The 22,128-nt window shown below is 38.2% G+C and overlaps 1 protein-coding gene across 2 annotated transcripts; it reads right to left on the bottom strand.

Moving 5' to 3' along the window:
- Positions 1-707: 707 nt before the first annotated feature.
- On the bottom strand, positions 708-19,700 carry ASNS (asparagine synthetase (glutamine-hydrolyzing)). Of its 2 annotated transcripts, none has more exons than XM_081346525.1 (12): positions 19,302-19,700; positions 15,958-16,227; positions 14,525-14,762; positions 12,817-13,002; positions 11,752-11,853; positions 10,752-10,879; positions 9,365-9,491; positions 7,993-8,099; positions 6,116-6,216; positions 2,787-2,868; positions 2,248-2,403; positions 708-1,942 (listed from the first exon to the last, which is right to left on the bottom strand). In XM_081346525.1, the coding sequence occupies exons 2-12, from the start codon at positions 16,204-16,206 to the stop codon at positions 1,733-1,735; spliced, it is 1,686 nt and encodes a 561-aa protein (XP_081202651.1). In that variant the 5' UTR covers positions 16,207-16,227; positions 19,302-19,700; the 3' UTR covers positions 708-1,732. The 2 variants fall into 2 exon arrangements, with proteins under 2 accessions (XP_081202651.1, XP_081202652.1); XM_081346526.1 differs by having other exon boundaries at positions 15,958-16,224.
- Positions 19,701-22,128: the final 2,428 nt, after the last annotated feature.

Raw genomic sequence — 22,128 nt, 5'->3', positions numbered from 1 at the left:
CACACAAAGTATTAGTACCGCTTTATAAAACCCTAGTAAGACCACACCTGGAATACTGAAACCAATTTTGGTCACCATACTACAAAAAAGATGTTGAGACTTTGGAAGAAGAGCAACTAAAATGATCAAAGACCTGGAGACTAAAACTTGGAAGAATCGCTGCAGGACTATGGTTTGGCTAGTCTAAAGAAAAGAAGAAACAGGGGGTGACTTGATAGCATTATTTCAGTATTTGAGGGGCTGCCATAAAGAAGAGTGTCCAAAGGACCAGAGGGCAAGACAAGAAACAATTGTTGGAAACTAATCAAGGAGACAAGCAAACTTGTCAAATTAAGAAGAAACTTCCTAACAGTGAGGACAAGTGGAACAGCTTGCCTTCAGAAATCGTGGGCACTCCATCACTGGAGGTTTTTAAGAAGAGGCTAGACAGTCACTTGTTTCAAATGGCGTAAGTACTCCTGCATGAGCTGGACTAGAAGATCGCCCCTTCCAGCTCTATTCCATTCCATTCCATTCTTGTATTCCCCTCCCCTCCATTCCATTCCATTAAGAAGCCCCTCCCTGCATGTTACTGAAGAATTCTATGAGTTGAAGTCCACACATCTTAAAAGCTGCCCAGGATAAATTCTATTCTTAAAATTTATCAGGAAGTTCTATGGCACCATCTAGTGGTTTCAAAATTGATTTTAAATAGGAAAAAAGTGACAAAAGTTTTATATCAACAAACCCAGTCATTTATTCAAGTATTAACTTTTTGGAATATGAACATTTTTCTGCCACATGATGTTATATATTGAAACTATTTTACCTTATTAAATAATCTCCTGCAGAGGTAGAATTAGAAAATATATTTTCTATATGAATTTGCTTGTAATAGCCCTCTCATTTTGGAAAATTAATTCTACAGGCATTACTGAAAAGGAAGATTTAATGCTTAATTGCAACTGTAGAATTGCATTAGTTGTGTAAAAAGGAGTCTGTTGAATGCACAATGTTATACTGGGATCCTATTAGAAAAGAAATGTGAAAACTCTTTTGCACAGCTTTAAACAGTGATGGACAAGTGAATGCATCATAATTTGTAATGTGGTTAAAAAGCTATGAATGGTGAATTGTCGAGGTCTGATCACAGGATCATGCAGGCTAAAAATGGCAATCACTCTAAGGCTCTGAAAGAGTCCAGAGTTCCCAGATACACACAGCTGCAAATAACTGGGAATCCATTATGAGGAGCTTAAACTTACAAAAACTAGAGTTAGTTTATTATCTTTTCCCTAGTAAAATAATTTAAACTAGCATTTACCACTTGAACCCAGACAAGCTTTTATTTTATTTATAAGACTATAAACATACTATTAAAAAAAACTCCAGCTCATTAATTGCAGAAAAAGTGCACTTAAACTACTATTATTTTTCTGTATACTTAGGTTGGTTAAGTGTCATTTGCCTTCAGTGTGAATTAAACTTTCTAAATAAAGACTTACAATCCTAGTTTTCATTTTACCAAGCTTGATTTCGGAGTATATCTGTTGTTGCATAGTGCAGTTTAAGGCTAAGAGAAATTCTTGTTACTGGCATGGTTGGAATCATCAACAACATTCTATTTTATCTAAATAAACTACGGAATTCATTTAATTAAAAAAACATTATTTTTTAAGTTCCCTTAGGCCAACAAGATTCATCTTGTTTAATAAGCTCTTTTCAGAAATTATTTCTCCAATACATATTAAAGCTATTCTTTTGTAGCTGATTTGTAATGCTTCAGTGTGCGAGCAGATGGATCAGTAGCCCTGATCCACCTTGGCATCCAATAGTGGGGGAGCCAAGTGGAATGCCCCAGGAAGTGCTTCTCAAAGATCTGACGGTAAAAATATCCTTCTTTTGTTTTAGGAGGATTGAATGGAAATTTCTCTTCAGCTTTCTCCAACAAAAGATCATCGACCTATGGGCAGATATAAAAGAATAACACATCAGGATTCCATCATAAGTGCTTAAATAGAGGTGTAATGTCCAATTTTGGCCCTCAAGCTACCCAACTCCTTCAGCCAAAACAGAAAAACTAAAAATCATCCTCGTCCACTCTGGGAGGCTCCATATGCAAAGCTGATAGCTTCATGTCATTCAGATTGCCCACTTTTGCCCTAGCTTAGGTCTTTCATGATGTACTTTCAATATACTCACACTAGCTCTATTAAATGAATTAAAGAGCATTTTAGTCAGACTAGCTTTAAAAATTCGACCTGTTACCTGAAGATCAATATAATCTTGTAGCATAGAGAACCAAGATTTTTTGATAGAAGTTAAGCCATCACTGAAAGCTTCCTTGGGTCTCCAAAGTATTTCTTTAGGCAATAAGTTAGAATCTTCAAAGGCTTCCCTTAAGAGGTGCTTTTCAATCCCATTCTGTGCAGAGATAACATAATCAAGAATCAATTAGAAATACATTCCTTAGGAATAAATACTTCAGAAATTATAAAAAAAAATTCAGAAACAGATCAGCACGACAATCCTAGATTCAGCACATTTTTAAGAATAACATATCCTATTAATTTCAAAGTCTTTGCCATGGTTTCTTGTCATAGAATTTAGGTTTGAATGCTAAATCTGTCAGTTGAATTGAGACCCATTTAAAGAAATCTATAGCAAGACAACTAATGATCACAACCTAAGGCTAAAAATCACAAGCATCCACAAGTGAGATAGCTTCAGAGAATAATCAGTGAAACTTAAATGTACAGTATAGCCTCATATGGTCATACTGTAATTTCCTCATTGGTCTAGTTTACCTTTGGGATTCTGAGTTCTGCTGGTAAAGAAAGGTAGTAAGCAGTAAACTGGTGATCCAAAAATGGAACTCTTAGTTCAAGACTGAAAACAGAAACAAATATTATTGGTGTACAAAATAAGCATAGAGATTTGAAAAATACACATTGTACAATTTATACATTAACAGAAAGTAAGCCATGATTAAATCACTATTTATTTAAAACCACTGTCTACTTTGCTTTGCAACATTAAGTTATGGAATAAGCCACACTTCACCAAAAATAACACAAAAGCATTATAGCTTATATGATAATGACACGTTTCTTTGACACGTTCCATCTTCCTTTGATTTAATAATGCCAACTATTGGGGCACTGGAAGTGGTCCTTCTCTGTGGCAATGCCCTCTGAAAGACCACCTGGGCCTCCTTGCTCTCTAGAATGAGGTTCCCCGGAAACCCAGGTGGCCTCTACCCTATTGGTCTTTCAGAGGGCATTGAAGACCTGCGCTGTAGCCCTTTTCCCAGGTCTTTAGCAAAAGTGACTGAAGCCCCCTTCTGAGAGGTGCAGTTTGCTTCTTGTTATCTAGTTATTGCCAAATTTTCTTTTTATTCTTTTATTGCTTTGTGGTTTTTAACTGTGAGCTGCCCAGAGTCATTGAGAATCTGGTGGCATAAAAAAGTAAATAATAAATGAAATAAATATGAGGAAAGGCCACAGTTCAAATGTAACCTTGATTATATAAATTCTCTATTAGCCTTCTCCCAAATCAGAGTTCTTTCAATATACTACACCTCCCCTCACATTCAGCTAGTATAGCTGCACAGGCAGAGATACATCTAATTTCCAATCAGGAAAGTTTTTCGACTCTCCTCCTCAAAACAGTAACTTGTTTTTTTGCATAATATTTCCAGAATGTTTCAAACTTGAGAATTATTTATTCGGTGTTAAATAATTTCAACTGAACTTTAATACATTACTCCTTTTGACGATTGACTCAACTAGTGCTAACAATTTTTTTCCTGTCTCATTATTACAAATTCCTTGTAGAGTAATACTAGTGGTCATCTGTTCTTTAAAATATATAAATATGGCAATGTACTTATTCTCAGTGGGAATATTCTATAGCTAAAAACAACATGTCTCAACTGGATATGCATTTATGCAGTGTTTCCTTTCTCACTTCAATTCTCCTTGGACTGATGCAACAGTCCAGGAACTCCTACCAAAGCAGATACAGTGGTATCTCAGTACTCATCATTAATTGATTCCAGGAGGCACAGTGAGTACCAAAAACGATGAGTACCAAACAAATTTTTCCCATACAGAATAATGTAGTTAATCACAAAGCAGCTGACACCAACACGTTCTAGCTTGTGCATTGAATACCAAACAAACAATGAGTACCAGGATAAAATTTTCACATCAAAATGTATTGAGTACCAAATTTGAGGAGTTTCAAAGCAGTTGAGTACCAAGGTACCATTGTATATGAGGATGGACAATATATATATACATGGGCATGACCATGTCATGAATTTTAGTCAAAGATAAGCAACCACTAATAAATTTATATAAACAAAAAAGGCTGACACACAGTGTGTAATAACAACTGGAAAAGTAGATGATCAGTCTTCAAATAGGGAATAAAGTTCAGAACATGTGTCAGTTCTTAGTATAGTGGAAATGATTCCTATTCCTTTATGAACTCCTTCAAAAATGGTCAGGCTGGAAAAGTGACATCAACTATCCTGAAACTGAAAATCACATTTTGGGAGAAGCCTAAATTAAATAAAGATATTTGTTCTAAATAAATGAATTAAGTCTCTTGTGACACAATCAGCCAAAGCTGTAGACCAAGCCTGATTGAGCTATTGTAGTGTTACAAGGATACATGATGATATCATGATTTCATTAGTCAAATATTTGGGAGGAATAGATTCAATCACTGACATCGCATCAGGGCTGATTATGCAAAACGTATGCGGAATGGTTCTATAACAAAATTGTATCCACTGGAGAGCAATCAGTGAGAGAGAGAATTGCTATTGATACTAAAGAGATGAAGGATCTTATACTTTGAGCTCCGGACGGCGCCCGACCTTCGCTCGTTCCGACGGGATCTTAAGACCTACTTGTTTGAACAAGCCGGCCTGGCCTGATGGGCTTTGGGTTTTATTACTGCTTTTAACATATTTTAACTTATTGTTTTAAGGTATTGGGCACTTTGTTTAATCTTTTCTTAATTTTTGTATTCTTGTATTAGTATTTATTGCCCTGTTCACCGCCCTGAGTCCTTCGGGAGAAGGGCGGTATACAAATAAAATTATTATTATTATTATTATTATTATTATTATTATTATTATTATTATTATTATTATTATTATTATTATTATTATTATTATTATTATTATTATTATTATTATTATTATTATTATTATTATTATCATCTATGAAGCTGTTCCAGAATGGTTTAGAATGATTTAATACTAAAAAGCAGTAGAGACAAGGTTAACTGGCAAGCATTTGTTAATTAAGTTAAAAAGATGGCCTAGGCACCAGTATTAATCAATATTCCTAAGGGTTTCAGAATTAATATCAGCATAATCTTCTGGGAAGATTCCTTTGAGGGAGGATTTATTCTCCTTGTTTTCTAACTCTGGGGAAATTAATAGACTGTAGGAGAGACCAGACTGGTACAAATGATAGAGGTTTCATCAGTATTGACAAAGTCTGGTAGTACTGACAACATCTAGGTAGATGTTGCCAGACGTCTTGAACAAATTAAGAGAGAACTAAGGTGGTTTCTTGAAGGAATCTATTTCCATTAAAACCCGATGAACTGAGGAGAAAATGAATTGAGATAGTTTTGTTTCATACATTTCTGGCAGTGGATGCAAGAATCAACCTTAGATCTCTACCTGGGTAAAACAAAGAAAATGGGCATCTAAGGGCATAAATTGCTGCCACAGTAAGAGCAAAACAGTGACTGGAGACCATAAACCTTGAATATGATTGCAAAGGCTTGAAGCCCAAAGATTTAATACCACAGATTCTCTCAATTGCATCTGTCCTCCTGTTTAAAAATATAAACATGCAGTAGAAAGAAAAAAGAAAAAAAATAGTGAAATGAAAGCTATATAGCAAAATATGGAAGACGTTCTCAACAGTAAGCCTGAAGAATGGAAAGTAAACTGCAGGGGTGAAACATGCTCTTCATAAAAAAAAAACCTTCTTCACTACAGAAAGTTCCTAAGAGGGTTTCGGTGCAAATGTAGAAGCCATATATACTGTAAGATCTACAAAGAGAGATCCATGGGGGAATTAGAGGATCTGCAGTGGAGCACTACCCATGGGCAGCAGTTGTCCTATCAGCACGGAGAACATCAAACAGGTAGAGCTCTCTGAGAAGTCTCTCACTTTCTTCAGCAGCTTCTTCAGCTGTTGGTGCCTAGAAGAGAGTATGGAGGTTATTTTCACGCAGTCAGATTTGGCTGCTGCTATGCATAGCTGTGTGCAGTTCATAAACAGCACTAAAGATAATTCTTTTGGTTCAAGAACAATAGGGTTGCCATGCCACAAACTTTCAGTGCTGAAGTAATGCTTGGACCCAGGAAAATTATGGACTTTTGCATTAGCAGAAAATACTTCTACTTACACGAGACTAAATAAGTACGTTCGCATGTTAACCCTCCCTACCCCTTCAAAAATCCAGAAAGACGGGCGGTAGATATTCTAAAACAGTAATTATACAGAGTATCTCACTCTATAGAAGCAGAAGTGCATTAACCTAGAAATACATCCAATATGGACCCATATCTGGCTCAGTGGGTTAGGACGCTGAGCTTGTCGATCAGAAGGTCGGCAGTTTGGCGGGTTGAATCCCGAGTGCCGCGTAACAGAGTGAGTGCCTGTTACTCGTCCCAGCTTCTGCCAACCTAGCAGTTCAAAAGCACGTCAAAATGCAAGTAGAAAAATAGGGACCACTACGGTGGGAAGGTAACAGCGTTCCATGCGCCTTTGGCATCTAATCATGCCAGCCACATGACCACGGAGACGTCCTCAGACAAGCGCTGGCTCTTCGGCTTTGAAACGGAGATGAGCACCGGCCCCTAGAGTCGGAAATGACTAGCACGCATGTGCGGGGGAACCTTTACCTTTACCTTTATCTTATTTAAAATGTCCCTTTTCTCCTACCATTTAAAGTGTACAGAAACTAGGGGCATTACTACACTTGTAAAAACTGTCTCGTATGTTTCAAAGAGGATCACAGAAATTCAGCACTCTGACATTTCAACAGGTTAATCATTAAAATAATGATGACAATAATAATTTTAAAAACAATAAGATCAGGTATATAGGGTAAATAAATTTTCCACTGGTATGCTTATTCCTGCCATGTTTGACCTTTTGCCACCGCAGCAGATAAAAGATTTCCTCAGATTACCATGACTGATTTGATCAACACTCCCTCTTTTTGATCCCAATCTACACAACTATGTCTGGTGAGAGAGGGACATCAGGGAAGACCTTCCCAACCACCTGGGATGCCTCCCTACCCTACAACTGATACCCCTCGGCCTATGACTTCTAATCCACTGCTGCTGGATTGGGGAGGGGGCAAATGTATGTATGTATAACCACTTCGGCATCTGTAACTGAATCTTAAATCAGATAATGGTTTTCATGTCCTTTTCAGTTCTTAACTTTGGGTGGGAAAGCATAGAATAGTTCGTTGCTCAGTTCTTCCTGTCTGCAAATAAAGTTCAGCCATATTTATAAATATTAAGGTAAAGGTAAAGGTTCCCCTGCACATGCGTGCTAGTCGTTTCTGACTCTAGGGGCCGGTGCTCATCTCTGTTTCAAAGCCGAAGAGCCAGCATTTGTCCAAGGACGTCTCCGTGGTCATGTGGCCAGCATGACTAGATGCCAAAGGTGCACGGAACACTGTTACTTTCCCACTGTAGTGGTCCCTGTTTTTCTACTTGCATTTTGACGTGCTTTCGAACTGCTAGGTTGGCAGAAGCTAGGATGAGTAACAGGCGCTCACTGTTACACGGCACTGAGGATTCGATCCACCAAACTGCCGACCTTCTGATCAACAAGCTCAGCATCTTAACCCACTGAGCCACCATGTCCCTTTTATAAATATTAGCATCTATAAAAATTACATTAAAAAGCATTCCATTATTATGGTGCTTGGCACAGGCAAGAAAGATTACACTACCTTATGAAAATAGATATATCCTTGGGTCAACTCATCTGATCCTTCTCCTGAGAAAATAACTACACTGTCTGTTTTCTTTCGGATGTATTTGGAGACCAGATACATGCCTAGAATGAGAAACAATTCTCGCTCAAAATTGTTTACCAATCTCACACAAGAAGACCTATGTGCAGTTGTATTTTTCACAGTAACTTGCATGACATTTCTTTTCATAGGCATTCAACAGAGATTATATAGAAATATATTCTTTTAACTTAGCAGAAGTTTAGATACTTTATTCAACAATAATTCCAGTTCAATGCACCATTTGGGCTAGTTGGAGGATACAAAGACACAAACAAATAAACACGAGAGTTTTGGTAGTATATAGATAATTACATAAGTAATACATCAAGCTTATGTGCATGTAATTGGGCTGGTGGGGGTAAACTTTCTCATCAAGTCCTTTTTATAATATTCTTCCCCTCTCTATCATCACCAATAGCATGATCAAGGTACCCTGATGAAGAAAATTAGGTAGAAGGCGCTCTAACTGAACATTGCAGATTCTCTCCAGTTTTCAGGGAACTTAGCTTTCTTTTACATTTAGTAATAGCAATAGCACTTAGACTTATATACCACTTCATAGTGCTTTATAGCCTTTTCTAAGCAGTTTACAGAGTCAGTATATCCCCCCCCAACAATCTGGGTCCTCATTTTAGTAACATCCACAAACCCAGCATTATTAGATAGCTGGTGGTCTGGCATTTTTTCCACAGACTTAAATTTGGATTCCACTCAATGGAATCAATATAGAGATGTATTAACTTATGTTAAGAACATAAATAATGAAAAGGAATCTGTAATTTCATCATGTAGATAACAATGATGTGGAAGGCCATAAGAGGCTACTTTAAACAGTAGCCCATAATACTCAATATTGTTTTCTCTGAGTGAAGACGTTGTTCGGCATTTTAAACAGGATTCTTACTCCCATAACTGGAAATGTCTGGCATAAAACTTGGGACCTTCTGTATGTCAAAATAAGGTCTACCAAGTAAATTGTAAATTTTTACAAGACCATCTATCTGATTTGGTATGGAAGGTATTATAACCATAAAGACAGGATAACCTAATAATTTTCAAAAAAGTACTTCTTTCCATTTTTCAGAAAATTTCTTTTCCCATCTTCTTTTAATCTTATGCTTTCCTCCCCCTCCCCCCATTATCAGTAAATACAATGCTAGGCAGAAAAAATACATGGATGCTGCCCTGCACAGGAAAGTATTGAAGGATTAAAATTCTATTTAATTTATGCTTGTATCCATCCTGCTTCAAAGCAGGGCTAACTGAGTAGGAAGGCAGACCAACTCCCATAATTTGCAAACCTTACCCACTGATGCTCGTATTGTTGTGATGTCATATGTTTCCAAGGAAAATATTACTTCTTCTAGTGACTGAATCCCTTCTTGAGAACTAAACATAACCTCATGATGTTCACTTCCAATGTGCGCTGCTACCTATTAAAAACAAACATTTATATTAAACTTGTTAAACTGAATTTTCATGCAGCATGCAATCAATAAAAGTTGGATTCTGGAATATATATTTTATAAATTAGTATGTTTTATTTTCCTCAATCCATGTTCTAATGGAGCAAGACCATGAGTTATCGAGTCCAGAAGCTTAAGCTGAAGGGTTGGTTATCTTATTCAGCATCCAATTTCCCCCACTGACCAATTGACATTTTATGAAAGTCACAATAAGGCGTGAATGTGCTAACCTTCCCTCCTTGTTGCTAGCCAACAGGATGTGTTGAATGGAATATTGCTCCCGAGACAGATCACAGAGAATTAATCTAACAATAACAATATACAAGGCCATCAATTTATCTTAGGCCAGAAAATGCTATAAAAATAATTATACAGTGCAGGACAAAGTATTCTCTTTGCTTGCTTTGAATCTACTAATAATCAATTTTACTGAATTGCAATAAAGTTGCTTTGATCTGTGAAATTTTCTTCAAATCTATCCATTCTATCTTAACAGCCTAGAACAGTGGTGGCGAACCTATGGCACGCGTGCCAGAGGCGGCACTCAGAGCCCTCTCTGTTGGCATGCGTTCCACCGCCACCAGCAGCAGTTCCATCAGGCCACCACCGCCACCACCCGGAGCAAGAGCCCTGCCCAGCACAAAGGAGGCGAAGTGGCCAATTAGCAAGCTCAAGTAGAGGTGGTAGAGCAGAGGTCACCAACCATTGTCAATTGATGGACTGGAAGAAAAGGGAGGGGGAAGCATTTTACATGCCTGCATGCAATGCACTGGGCCGTGAGCATGCATGCACTGCAAAAGGGGCAAGACTAGTGCCTGCATGATACTGCCTAGCCCTGCCCTGTTCTTGTGTGGTGCAGTGCCTTGTATCTGCACCCTGCGGCACAGCGGCAGCCATTTTTGCGCCTTGCAGCACAGTGGCCCATTTTTGCGCTCCTGGTTTTTGCATGCCAGAGGCAGCACTCAGAGGCGCCTCCCTCTGAGGGTCCCTGAGGGCACCACAATGCTGATGCAGCCCTGGCACTTTGTCATAAATAAGTGGGTTTTGGGTTGCAGTTTGGGCACTCGGTCTCTAAAAGGTTCTACATCACTGGCCTAGATCCTTGCTTAAATGCAAACATGAAAGCTAAATTTCTAGAAAGTACTTCTGGACCTCCTAACATTCTGCATATGGTGTTAAGAAAAAATGTTTTAATGACAAAACTGCTGACCAATAATACCACTGTACCTTTCTTGCAGCCAGTAGATCAGGACTATCTTCCATCCCAATAGAAAATGTTTGCAAGGGATAGGAAAAGTTTTGCTCTTTAATAAGTTTGATAAGTATGGAAGCCACCAAGCTAGAATCCAAGCCACCTAGTAAAACATGAATTGTTGCTGATATTGTGCTTATCTTTTTTTCTCATCATTTAGAAATTTTAAGCAACTCAAGATATTCTTCCTTCCTATTTAGAATCCTTTTTCAAAGGAATCAACTTTCCAATAATTTTTAGAGGATTCTGAAATTATTTGGAAATTTATCTGGCCCATAATGATTATTGCTATATCATCCTTTATTTTACAACTGGAAGACATTTTGCAGTTTAAGAATTGGAAGTCAACAGTTATAGAATTAACTAGAGCTTTCTATCTAATTCCATTAGTTAGAGCATATCAAAAAATTCTTCTGCACTGAATTAAGCCTTTATGGCTTCAAATAGACAAAATAAATTTATAAGGAAGAATAATCTTGCATCCTTTTTCTAAAAAAACACTGACCAGAGATGAGATTTCACTGATTTATCAACTGATATCAAGGCAGAAAACAGGCTATGGAAAATGTGTATCTATTATTATGCAACTACTTCTGTAAAATACTTAAAAGCAGTATCCATTAAACTTTTCCTAAATATAGAATTGTTGCTAAAAGAATAAAAACATCGCAAATACAGTGCAGTTGCATAAGATACATTAAGGTAATTTGTGCCATCAAGTCAGCATTGACTTAGTATTGATAAGTCCATGTATTTTTCTTGGCAACATTTTTAGAAGTGATGTGCCACTGCTTTCTTCCTTTGGGTGAATAATGCAAAACTGGCACAAAGTCATTCAACTGACTTCATGTTTGAGATGGGAGTAAAATTCACAAGTCTCTCAGTTTCTAATCTGGGTACCTTTTACCATTACACAAAGCTGCCTCTCTATCTGTTATATTAAAGGATTTGTTATGGTTGTGGTTCTTATTTTACCTGACAAGAGACAACCAATTCTTCTATGAGACATCAAACGTTTTCTAACAGCATTTTCAAACAAAAGTCGAATGTTGCTTTTCACAGTTTCAACATCAACACCTAGCAAGAAAATAGAATTTTCACTAAAATAGATGAAAAGGAAGGACAAAGTACTAATCCATTTTCAAATAACTGCTTACAAAACTTCAAGATATTATCTCCTTGGAATAACGTTAACAATAACCAATAAAGTTGTTTCTTGGTCCAAATTCTAGAACTCACCAATCAGTATTAGGTAAGATGTTTGGCAAGAAAGATCTGTCCTCTCTCCAGCAATGAAAGAATAGAATAGAATAGAATAGAATAGAATAGAATAGAATAGAATAGAATAGAATAGAATAGAATAGAATAGAATAGAATAGAATAGAATAGAATAGAATAGAATAGAATAGAATAGAATAGAATAGAATAGAATATAGAATAGAATATAGAATAGAATAGAATAGGAACAGGAATCAACTTTCCAATAATTGAATGGGACCTTGTAGGTCATTTAGACCAAACCCCTGCCCAAGCAGGAGTCCCTACACCATTTTTGACATATGGCAGTTCAGTCTCTTCTTGAAAGCCTCCAGTGATGAAGCACCAACAATGGGGGGTGAGGGGGAATAGAAAGTGACTGAAATACCTTCTCCTGATTGGGCTGAATCCATCCCTTTTGACTGTGGCCTCTTTCACCACAATCCACAGGCTGTCTTCCAAACATGTATGGCCGTGACAAAAGTCTCCCCTGACCCAAGAATATGAGATATGCTGACAGGAAGACACATATTACAATAAAGGAGAATATTTGTAGCTCAGAGTTGAAATGAGGGATGGTCTCTGAGCTTGGTTGTTTTTCTATAAATGTTTCATTACCCAAACTAGATACGATAGCTAGCACTGATGATGTTACCTAGTTTGGATAATGAAATGTCTGCCACAAAACAACCAAGTCAGGAAAGCACCAGACACATATTCACTGGAATGGAATGCAACCTGCCTGACACGTGAACCTGCCTGAAAACTGAACAATGCTGTTACCTGAGGGCAGATTTTGTATTGTACTGTAGGCAGCATGCAAAGGTTCCTCTCTAGGGCTGTGAAATTTGACCACTTCCACTGACGCAACTTTACCACTTAGTTTTAAATCCAATACTTCATAATGTCCAGGAAGAAAAGGCTCCACTTTGAGAGCACTGGACGTATTGTGTTTCAAGTTAATCAGACCTACAAATATAAGAAAGCACATAGATTGGGCAGTTGTTATTTTACACTTGGTCAGAAGAAAATGCCTGTCAAAATAACTTTTGAAAGTATAGGTTTCAGAACACCAGTTTTAACAGTGAAATGTGAATTATGAACAGAAGATTTATTTGTGTTATAAGCCTAATTCAAGTCACAATAGTTGCACTGTGCACATGCACATATATCCTCAAGGGACAAAACAGACTGTGATCCTTTTCGTATCCTATGACTAGGGGAAATTCACAAAGTCTGACTATTGTAGATCAGAGGAGAGTTCTGTGTATATTCCAATTCTTTGCCAGCCCTCTTTCCACATTTACCAAGTGAAAATTGTAACCACAGAAGATTGGACAGAAGGTTCATAGAAATTTGCAATTTTCATAACAGCTTTAAGAAAGGGGAGCAAAAACAAAGAAAAAAGATGTCACTGTTTTAAGAATTTAATTAATCTTAATTAATCAAAGTCTGTTTTTTATCATGACTATTTTATTTATTTTTATTTTAATTCCATTTATATCCCGCCCTTCTCCGAAGACTCAGGGCGGCTTACAAGCTTAGCAGTAGCCTTCATTCTATGTATATGCCTGCTTATTAGGGCTTTCATACACCCCCCAAGCGGCATTATTACAAAGTCAGCTTAATTGCCCCCAACAATCTGGGTCCTCATTTTACCTACCTCGGAAGGATGGAAGGCTGAGTCAACCTTGAGCCTGGTGGGATGCGAACCTGCACTAATTGCAGGCAGCTGATGTTACTTAAGGAGGCATTAGCCCACTGCTCCACCAAGGCTATTGATCTTTGTTTGAGATAGGAATTAACCAACTAGTTTGTTGCCTGGGCCTGATATTATAGGCTGAGAGAGGATGACTGGCCTAAAATCACCCAACTGGTTTTCATATCTAAGGTAGGACTAGAACTCACCATCTCCTAGTTTCTGGTCAGGTGCCTTAACCACAGACCAAATTGGTTCTCAATTAACTTTAAATAATCATATCTTTAAAGTTTGGGCATCTTTTCTATAGACTTCCATTGAAGCCTTAAAAAATAAGGTCTGATTTTAATTAAGCATGTCCATGCATTCTTGCTATGCTTATATTCATAAAAGTCTACAACATTTCTTTCTACTAATTTTTTTTAAAGTTTGCCACACATTGTCAGCATTTCACCCATGGAAATTATAGTTCAACAAGGACTTGTATTTCAAACATTTTTTTCACAATACCCCAAAACTAAAACAAAACTCATATTAAAGAAGATCACCCAATAATCCATATATTTTACTGCAAAACCAATGTCTTGTTTTCCTTTCATGGGTTTAATTCTCTGTGGAAAGGTGTCATATCTCATCATTAGGAAGTTTATGGTTCATTCTTACAAAGAGATTTTGTGGGATGAGGCACAATACTTTGAATATTAAACAGGGTAGCAATTTAGTTCTATTTGAGAGTTCATATTCAAGACTGTTATTAAAGGATAGTTCAGAAAGATACAGGATTTGAATTACCTTTTGCTTCAGAGCAAACACCCAGGAAGCCATCGTCAGTTAGGACCCTAAACAATGGTCTAACTCCATATGTATCTCTCCCCAGAAACACCTTTCTGTTTGCGCTGTCAAGCAAAATGAATGCAAATACACCATCGAGCATCGAGGCAGTTTCCTCTATTCCTCCTTTGTCATAAAGATGAAGAATTACCTCTCCATCTACTAAGGTCTGGTACTCAAATCCAAACTGTTTCTGTAGCTACGAGGAAAAGAAACATTTTAAAAGTAGTACATAATTAGAACACTGAAGAACAAACACAAAAAGCATATTGGTCACAGCCCACCACCAAAATAACTATATGTCAATAAGAGAAAAAAATTACAAAAGGGCATGCTTCCCTTTAGTGATCAGATCTCAGCTTCCTACCTATTCATTTTTTCTTAGATTATCTATTAGCTTGAAGAATTTACCTCTATTGATAGGGCACTGAAGACCGCCAGAAATGTTGCAACTTTTAGCCAATCTACTATTTCCCTATATATACAGATTTATATAGTTGTACAAAAAAAAAGCAGTGGAGGCAGACGGGAGTAACATATGACTGAGGCCCTAATTTCCTCCCGCCCTTGCATATGGCAGATGACCCTGTTGGGGACCATAAGAGGCCAATTAAACATATTATAAATGAGGTATTTTACATTGAAATACCCAACCAAGGGAATTTTACTTGTTGTGTACGTTGATCTTTGGGGCAAAGGTGTTTTTTAAAATTTCTTCTAGACATTTCAAGCACTGAATATTAGATTTTATTTGTTTCAAGATTCTCATTCTCTAATGGAGGCTTCCATTTCTGTGCTTATATTTATTATAGTCTTTGTTCTCTTAATTGAATACCATCCTAGGAACATATTGGGGGGAGAAATATAATAAATATTAAGGTATTTAAGTGTAATCTTAAACAGATAGGAGAATGATAAACAATGACAAATTTATTTGTAACTTGACAAAACATAAAAACACGTTTGCCTCTGCTAATCATTCAATATATTTTAGAGGACACTAATAAGTGTATAAGGATCTATTGAATGCTTAATCCTAAATTGCCCACATTTTCTATGGCAGGTTTTAGTCTGTTATCAAACAACTGCTTTGTTTACATTTTTCTGCCATGAATACCCAGTTACCCAATCCATTGGCCCAACTTTTTTGCAATTTCTCAAGCTGCCAGATTCAAGGGAAGAGTTTGTGTGTTAAAATTAGGATATGGACAATAGACTGCCCTTTTCCAATTTAAGGAATTTATATGCTGCTGTTCACTTTTCTCAACCTAGCTTATAAAAATATCTTGAGCCAATATACAGATATGTTAAACACATATAACAGTCTGCCCAGACACCAGATATTAGTGAATGCCACCAAAACCAGTAGAATGTAGTTCTTTTTATATTTGTACCTGTCTGAAATTGTAGATCTCTCCATTGTAACACAGCCACAAGTAGGGAAATTTTTTCACCCTTAAAGGTTGCATTCCATATAGCTGATCAACAATTGCTAGACGATGGAAGCCAAAGCAACAGTTGGTAAAGCCATTGACATTTTCAAACCGGAAAGCATCAGGTCCTCGATGGGCTATTTTCATAGCAGAGAGACACTGGGCAGAGAGGCATCCATCACTTCCGAAAAGGGCCCATATGCCACACATGGTGATGATGAATAAAGGCTACTGGGAAGAAAATGAACAAGGAAGAGTTTTTTAATGTTCTGAAATCCATATCCTTACACCATTCCAAGAAAATAAATGTGGCATGTAACTTGCCATAAAAACACATCACACACAAAATTTCAATATTTTATTTGAAATAGTTAAACTATAGTTCAAGGATCCATAAACTTGAGAACTTTAAGATTTGTGGACTTCAACTCCAGAATTCCTCAGACAGCATGACTGACAGAAGAATTCTGGAATCCATAATTCTTAAAGTTGTTAAGATTGGAAATCCCTGAAATATCCTCACCTATTAACTCAACATTTCAATTTTAATCTATGATGTCATGTTGGTTGTTTATTTTAGAGAACACTTTACCTTCCTCCTAATCGTGAATACAATAAAATCTGATGGCAATGAAGTAACAGCTGTCTACTTGGACAGCCGTTTGTCTGAAATGGTATAGGGTTTCCTGCCTGAGCAGAGGCTTGGACTAGATGATCTCCAAGATCCCTTCCAACATTATTATTATTACTTAGAGTAGACCACCACTAAGAGCCAGAAATAATGGATCAAGGGTATCAAACTTGCCACGTCACATGACGTGTTGCAACGTATCGGGACTCTTTTGCATTGTTGGCAATGGGGTGGGCATGGCTTCCGTATAACCGGCCTGTGGGCCGGCAGTTTGACATCCCCCTTGTAATAGATGAATAAATCCTACATATGATGGTCAACGAAGCACACAAAGATAACTCTTCACTTTCTGCTCACAACAACACATCTGTGACTGTGAGATAGTTTGGGCTATAAGAAAGTAGCTGGCCCAAAGGTACTCAATCACTTCTTTGGTCATGGATTTGATTTTCCCGTTCAAGTACTTAGCCACTTAACACACTGGCTTAAAATGTATCAGTTCTTCATGTGTCTTGTCTACTTTCACATTAATTTATGAATGTCTAAGATCTGCACATCAATCAACATTAATCAATCTTCATGCATGTTTTATTGTAAACAATTGATGCACATTTTCTATATAATGCTAAAAACTGCTTCCATGGAAGACCCATAGAAACCAAAGAAAAACTGTTGTAATCTGCATTTTAGCTTGGGCATTTGCATTACATCAGCTTTTTCCAGATACATATCTAACATTTTCAAGCAACCATATCCATAATTATAAAATCCTAAATAAACCATGTTGCCAGTGGAAAATAAAAATAAGGATCCAAAATAACTTTTATTTCTATGGTTGAATCCAATCTGCCGCTTAATAATATTCTCCCATTGATCCTGAGTCAGATAAAGTGTTTTCATTTTCTGTTTGAAGAAAAATAAATATTATTTGAAATTTGAGTCACTCTATTAATATGTCAGGGACGCGGTGGCTCAGTGGGTTAGGATGCTGAGCTTGTCGATCAGAAGGTCGGCAGTTTGGCAGGTTGAATCCTGAGAGCCGTGTAACAGAGTGAGCGCCTGTTACTTGTCCCAGCTTCTGCCAACCTAGCAGTTCGAAAGCACGTAAAAATGCAAGTAGAAAAATAGGGACCACTACGGTGGGAAGGTAACAGCGTTCCGTGTGCCTTTGGCGTCTAGTCATGCCGGCCACGTGACCACGGAGACGTCCTCGGACAAGCGCTGGCTCTTCGGCTTTGAAACAGAGATGAGCATCAGCCCCTAGAGTCAGAAACGACTAGCACGCATGTGTGAGGGAACCTTTACCTTTATTAATATGTCAGCCTCTCCGTAAGTATTTATGTAATATTTAAGTTAATCAGTTGCACAGTTTGTGGCAAGACTGCCTAATAAAGCAAAGAAAAATATGTATAAATTGTATCAAAACCTGGTGATTACAATAGAATAAAAATGGTAAGCAATTACAAAAATATATATGATATAAAAAATTAAAACCAACAAAAATGTTATCTCAAGCATAACAAAGAAGCAAATCAAATATTAACAGCAAGATAAAGCATAAAAGATTGTATTATGGAAAAAAGCCCTTAAAATTTATTACATTTCACATATCTTATACCCTATTAACTACTTTGTCAGTAACAAAACATTTTAAGATAACTCTCCAACTGTTCAATAACTTTATTATTTAGAAGACATTGGCTTGGATCAAATAGTCCTTCTGGCTGAATTAAATTAAACAAATTAGTGAACAAATTGCTGAATAGGCATATGGCAACACCTGACTGACCTTTCACTAGCCTGGAAGCCAAGTGTGGTCAGATCAAATTAACTCAGATGCCTGGATGAATCTGTGAGCTCAGAGAGCAAACCAGACTTCTTTTTTATAAGCACAGGTAGTCCTCGACTTATAACAGTTCATTTAGTGACCAAAGTTACAACATCATTGAAAAAAGGACTTATGACCATTTTTCACACTATATTCTGCTGTGGAAAAAAACTGGCTAAAGAGAAAAATAGCAAGGGTATGAAAGACAGTATCTGGAAGAGGTTTTAATGTTAAGAGAGACAACACAGTTGTGGAGTTGTAGAACACTGGGAAGTACATCCAAACACAACCACACTCCTGACTAACTAATTCACCTAATTGCATGGATTTGCTCACACACTAGCTGAATTCAGACAATACCCTTTGCCACAAATTTGCCAGCAGCTAGTTTTAAACTAGCCTGTTGTGCTAACCCCAACCCCCAACAGAACAGTTAACCTTCTCCTGCTCTTTTCCTCTTGCACAAGTGATACATAGATTGAACCAGCACTGGACATAATTATAAAGTAGCATTTTTAAAATCCATCAAACCAGATGTTTGTTTGTTTGCAAGAAGTCTGACAACCAGAAATCCTGCAGGTGCAGTTGTCTAGACTTTCTTTTGTTTGCATTCGTTACTTTTAAACAATTACGGTCACTTCCGATTCGTCCGTGAATAGTGTCCCGGCGGCCACCAGGAAGGCAAACCGTTGCAGCGGGTTTTTTCGAGGCAGCGGGATAACAGCTGCTACCTGAATTGCACCTTGTTCTGCAGCTCTGAATGGCGTAGGGGGAGTTCTGGACATAAATAGAGTGTATGGAAAACTAAGAAATCCCAGGTCCGTACAGATCCCCTCACCGGCTTACCCTTTCAACTTCAGTTCGGAATTTACACCGGGAAAAGCTGCTGTCACAAGATCAGTCACTAGCAGGCTCTGCAGCTGAACCGCGTGCCGTTTGGCCGAGCTCTACAGAAAGGAAAGCACAACACGGAAAACCAATTGCAACCCGCCGGGCTACTTCTTCTGTAAGATTGAGCCGGATTTCATCAGCCAGCGGTCCGCCCACCGCCCGTGCCTGGGACTTCCTAGTTCGGTTGCCTGCATCGCATTGGTTGGACCCTTTCCTACGCCGCCGGCTCCGGCTGGGACCAATTCCCGTTTTGCTTTCCGGAAGCTATTTTCCAGCGGATGAGAGAAAAGCCGTCTCGTTTTGAAGCACAATTCTGCTTGAAATTGGAACTACCTCGCTAGCGCAATTCGGCAGCTGTGTGCCCTTTTTAGACATGACCTAGTTCCGTTAAGGATGATGTCACTAAAAAAAAACTTCTATACTAGAGATGTGTGTACAAATTACTGTTCGGTTACTCCAGTATGTCATCTGAATGCGCGCGGGGAGGGTGAGGGGTGAGGGCATTTGGCCCAGACTTCAAGACAAAAGAAACACTTATTCTTTTATCTAACAAAGGGTCACGCTGTTTGGAGTGATGTGCCTTGTTTTGTTTTCATGGTAACCGGTTGTTTTTTTCATTTTTATTAAGACCAGACCCAGTCTCATGCAGGATATACTGTAGGCTGGCCTTTTATTCTCTGAAAGTTCTTGTGTATTAGAGCAGGATTTTAATTCCATAAATTTTCAAGAGGAAACTATCAGGTAGCATAGTATCTTAGAGCCCCTTTAAACCTTTTCAACTTATTCTTGGTTTGCCATTGTGAATTTAAGTAGCAGTAACTTGTAGGCATATAGCCTGCAACACTAGCTGTAACACTAAACACCCCAGCCAATAACCAACACCCTGGAAGACAAACTCAGGATCCAAAAAGATCCTGACAAACTTGAACAATAGGCCTTATCCAACAACATGAAATTTAATGTGGAGAAAAGCAAGGTTTTACACTTAGGCAGGAGAAACCAAAGGTACAAGTACAGATTAGGCGAAACCTGGCTTAAAAAACAGTAGTTGTGAGAAGGACCTTGGAGTCCTGGTGGACAATCACTTAAACATGAGCCAGCAGTGTGCAGCAGCAGCCAAAAAAGCTAATACAATCCTTGATTGTATAAACAGACATAGAAGCAAAATCATGTGAAGTATTAGTACCACTTTATAAATCCTTAGTAACGCTACACCTGGAATACTGTGTCCAGTTTTGGTCACCGCATGACAAAAAAGATTTTGAGACTTTGGCGGAAAAGTGCAAAAAAGAGCAACTAAAATGATTCTAAGCTGTGCTTACTTCATTGGGATCATCAGTCAGAACCTTGACACTGGAAGCACAAACATATGAAGAATGGTTGCAGGAACTGTATTGTGTTGTGGGTTCTGGAACGCAGGGAAGACGCCAGGCAGGGGAGTACAGCATGCAGCTCTTTATTGGTGGTAGCAACTGTACTAGGAAATCAGGTTTACCTGTGCCTCTTATATACCTAGCCAGGTACACATTCAACCAATCATTTCAAACCTCAGATTTCCCACCGAAAGCTGATCCCTGCCACAGCAGTTTCGGTACAGCGCCACCTGGTGGTATTGGTTGCGCAGCTGCTGCAATTGTTCCCATTTAACCCAACACATAACACCCCGGGTATGTTTAGTCTAGAGAAAAGAAGGACTAGGAGTGACTTGATAGCAGTATTCCAGTATATGAGGGCCTGCCACAAAGAAGGAATTAACTTATTTTCCAAAGCAAAGGCAAAACAAGAAACAAGGAATGGAAACTAATCAAGAGAGAAGTAACCTAGAACTAAGGAGAAACTTCCTAACAGTGAGGAAAATTAACCAGTGGAACAGCTTGCTTTTTGAAGTTGTGGGTGCTTCATCACTGGAGGTTTTTAAGAAAAGACTGGACAGCCACATATCTGAAAGGTTATAGGATTTCCTGCTTGATCAGGAATTGGACTAGTCCAGGGCTTTTCAACCTTTTCATCCATTGTACCACTTTTAGGATATGGCAATATCCAAGTACCACCAGTCGCCCAGCAAGGTGTCAAAAACGATGACCAAAAAAAAAGGAAAAAAGTGATAAAGTACAGGTAGTCCTCGACTTACAACACTTCGCTTAGTGACTGAAAAAGTGACTTATGACCATTTTTCACACTTATGACAGTTGCAGCATCCCCAGGATCTTGTGATTTACATTCAGATGCTTGGCATATTCAGATACTTGATTCATATTTATGAATTTATATTTATGAATTTATATTTATGATGGTCACAGTGTCTCAGGGTCACATGAAGTGGCCAAAACCTGCTGCAACCACCCAGCAGATGGAGGGGGGGAATAAAAACCAAACAGCCCCCCACTGCCAATTCTCAACAGAAATGCTCACGACAATGAAAACCTCGGACAGGAGGAAAAGCGCAGGCAGGCAGTCGTCTTGCTCGGCTGGCGGCTTTCGGTATAGGGAAAGGGGGCAGCTTTGCCCCCCAAAACGCTGCCCTCTCACGAAAGCAGGATGAAAACTCTGAAAAACGATCAGGAAAAATGGTTAAAATAGAAGAGTGTCTCTTCTGAACAACAGCAACAAAAAAAAGATCACATCCGCATCCAGCATAATTTTGCTCTTTTAAAAAGACTACCCCCCAACACCAGAAGCCACGCACCATCACCGTTTACCTGCTGTGCCCCCCACAGACCCAAATCCCTTCTTTCCCTTCCTTTGAAGCAAACAACCCCCCCCCCAATCCTCCCGTTCCTCC

Source organism: Vipera berus (assembly GCF_964194415.1).
Source record: "Vipera berus genome assembly, chromosome: Z".
In the NCBI taxonomy this organism is placed as follows: domain Eukaryota; kingdom Metazoa; phylum Chordata; class Lepidosauria; order Squamata; family Viperidae; genus Vipera; species Vipera berus.
This window is presented reverse-complemented; position numbering and strand designations above follow the sequence as displayed.

What these genes read in the sequence shown, in the direction of transcription:
- ASNS (XM_081346525.1), bottom strand. Translation starts at nt 16,206, where the DNA reads ATGTGTGGCATATGGGCCCTTTTCGGAAGTGATGGATGCCTCTCTGCC. An exon ending in ATCTACTGGCTGCAAGAAAG is followed by an intron (nt 9,492 to 10,751) that starts GTACAGTGGTAT and finishes TGTTTTTAATAG; the next exon opens with GTAGCAGCGCACATTGGAAG. An exon ending in GATATATCTATTTTCATAAG is followed by an intron (nt 6,217 to 7,992) that starts GTAGTGTAATCT and finishes ACTCTCTTCTAG; the next exon opens with GCACCAACAGCTGAAGAAGC.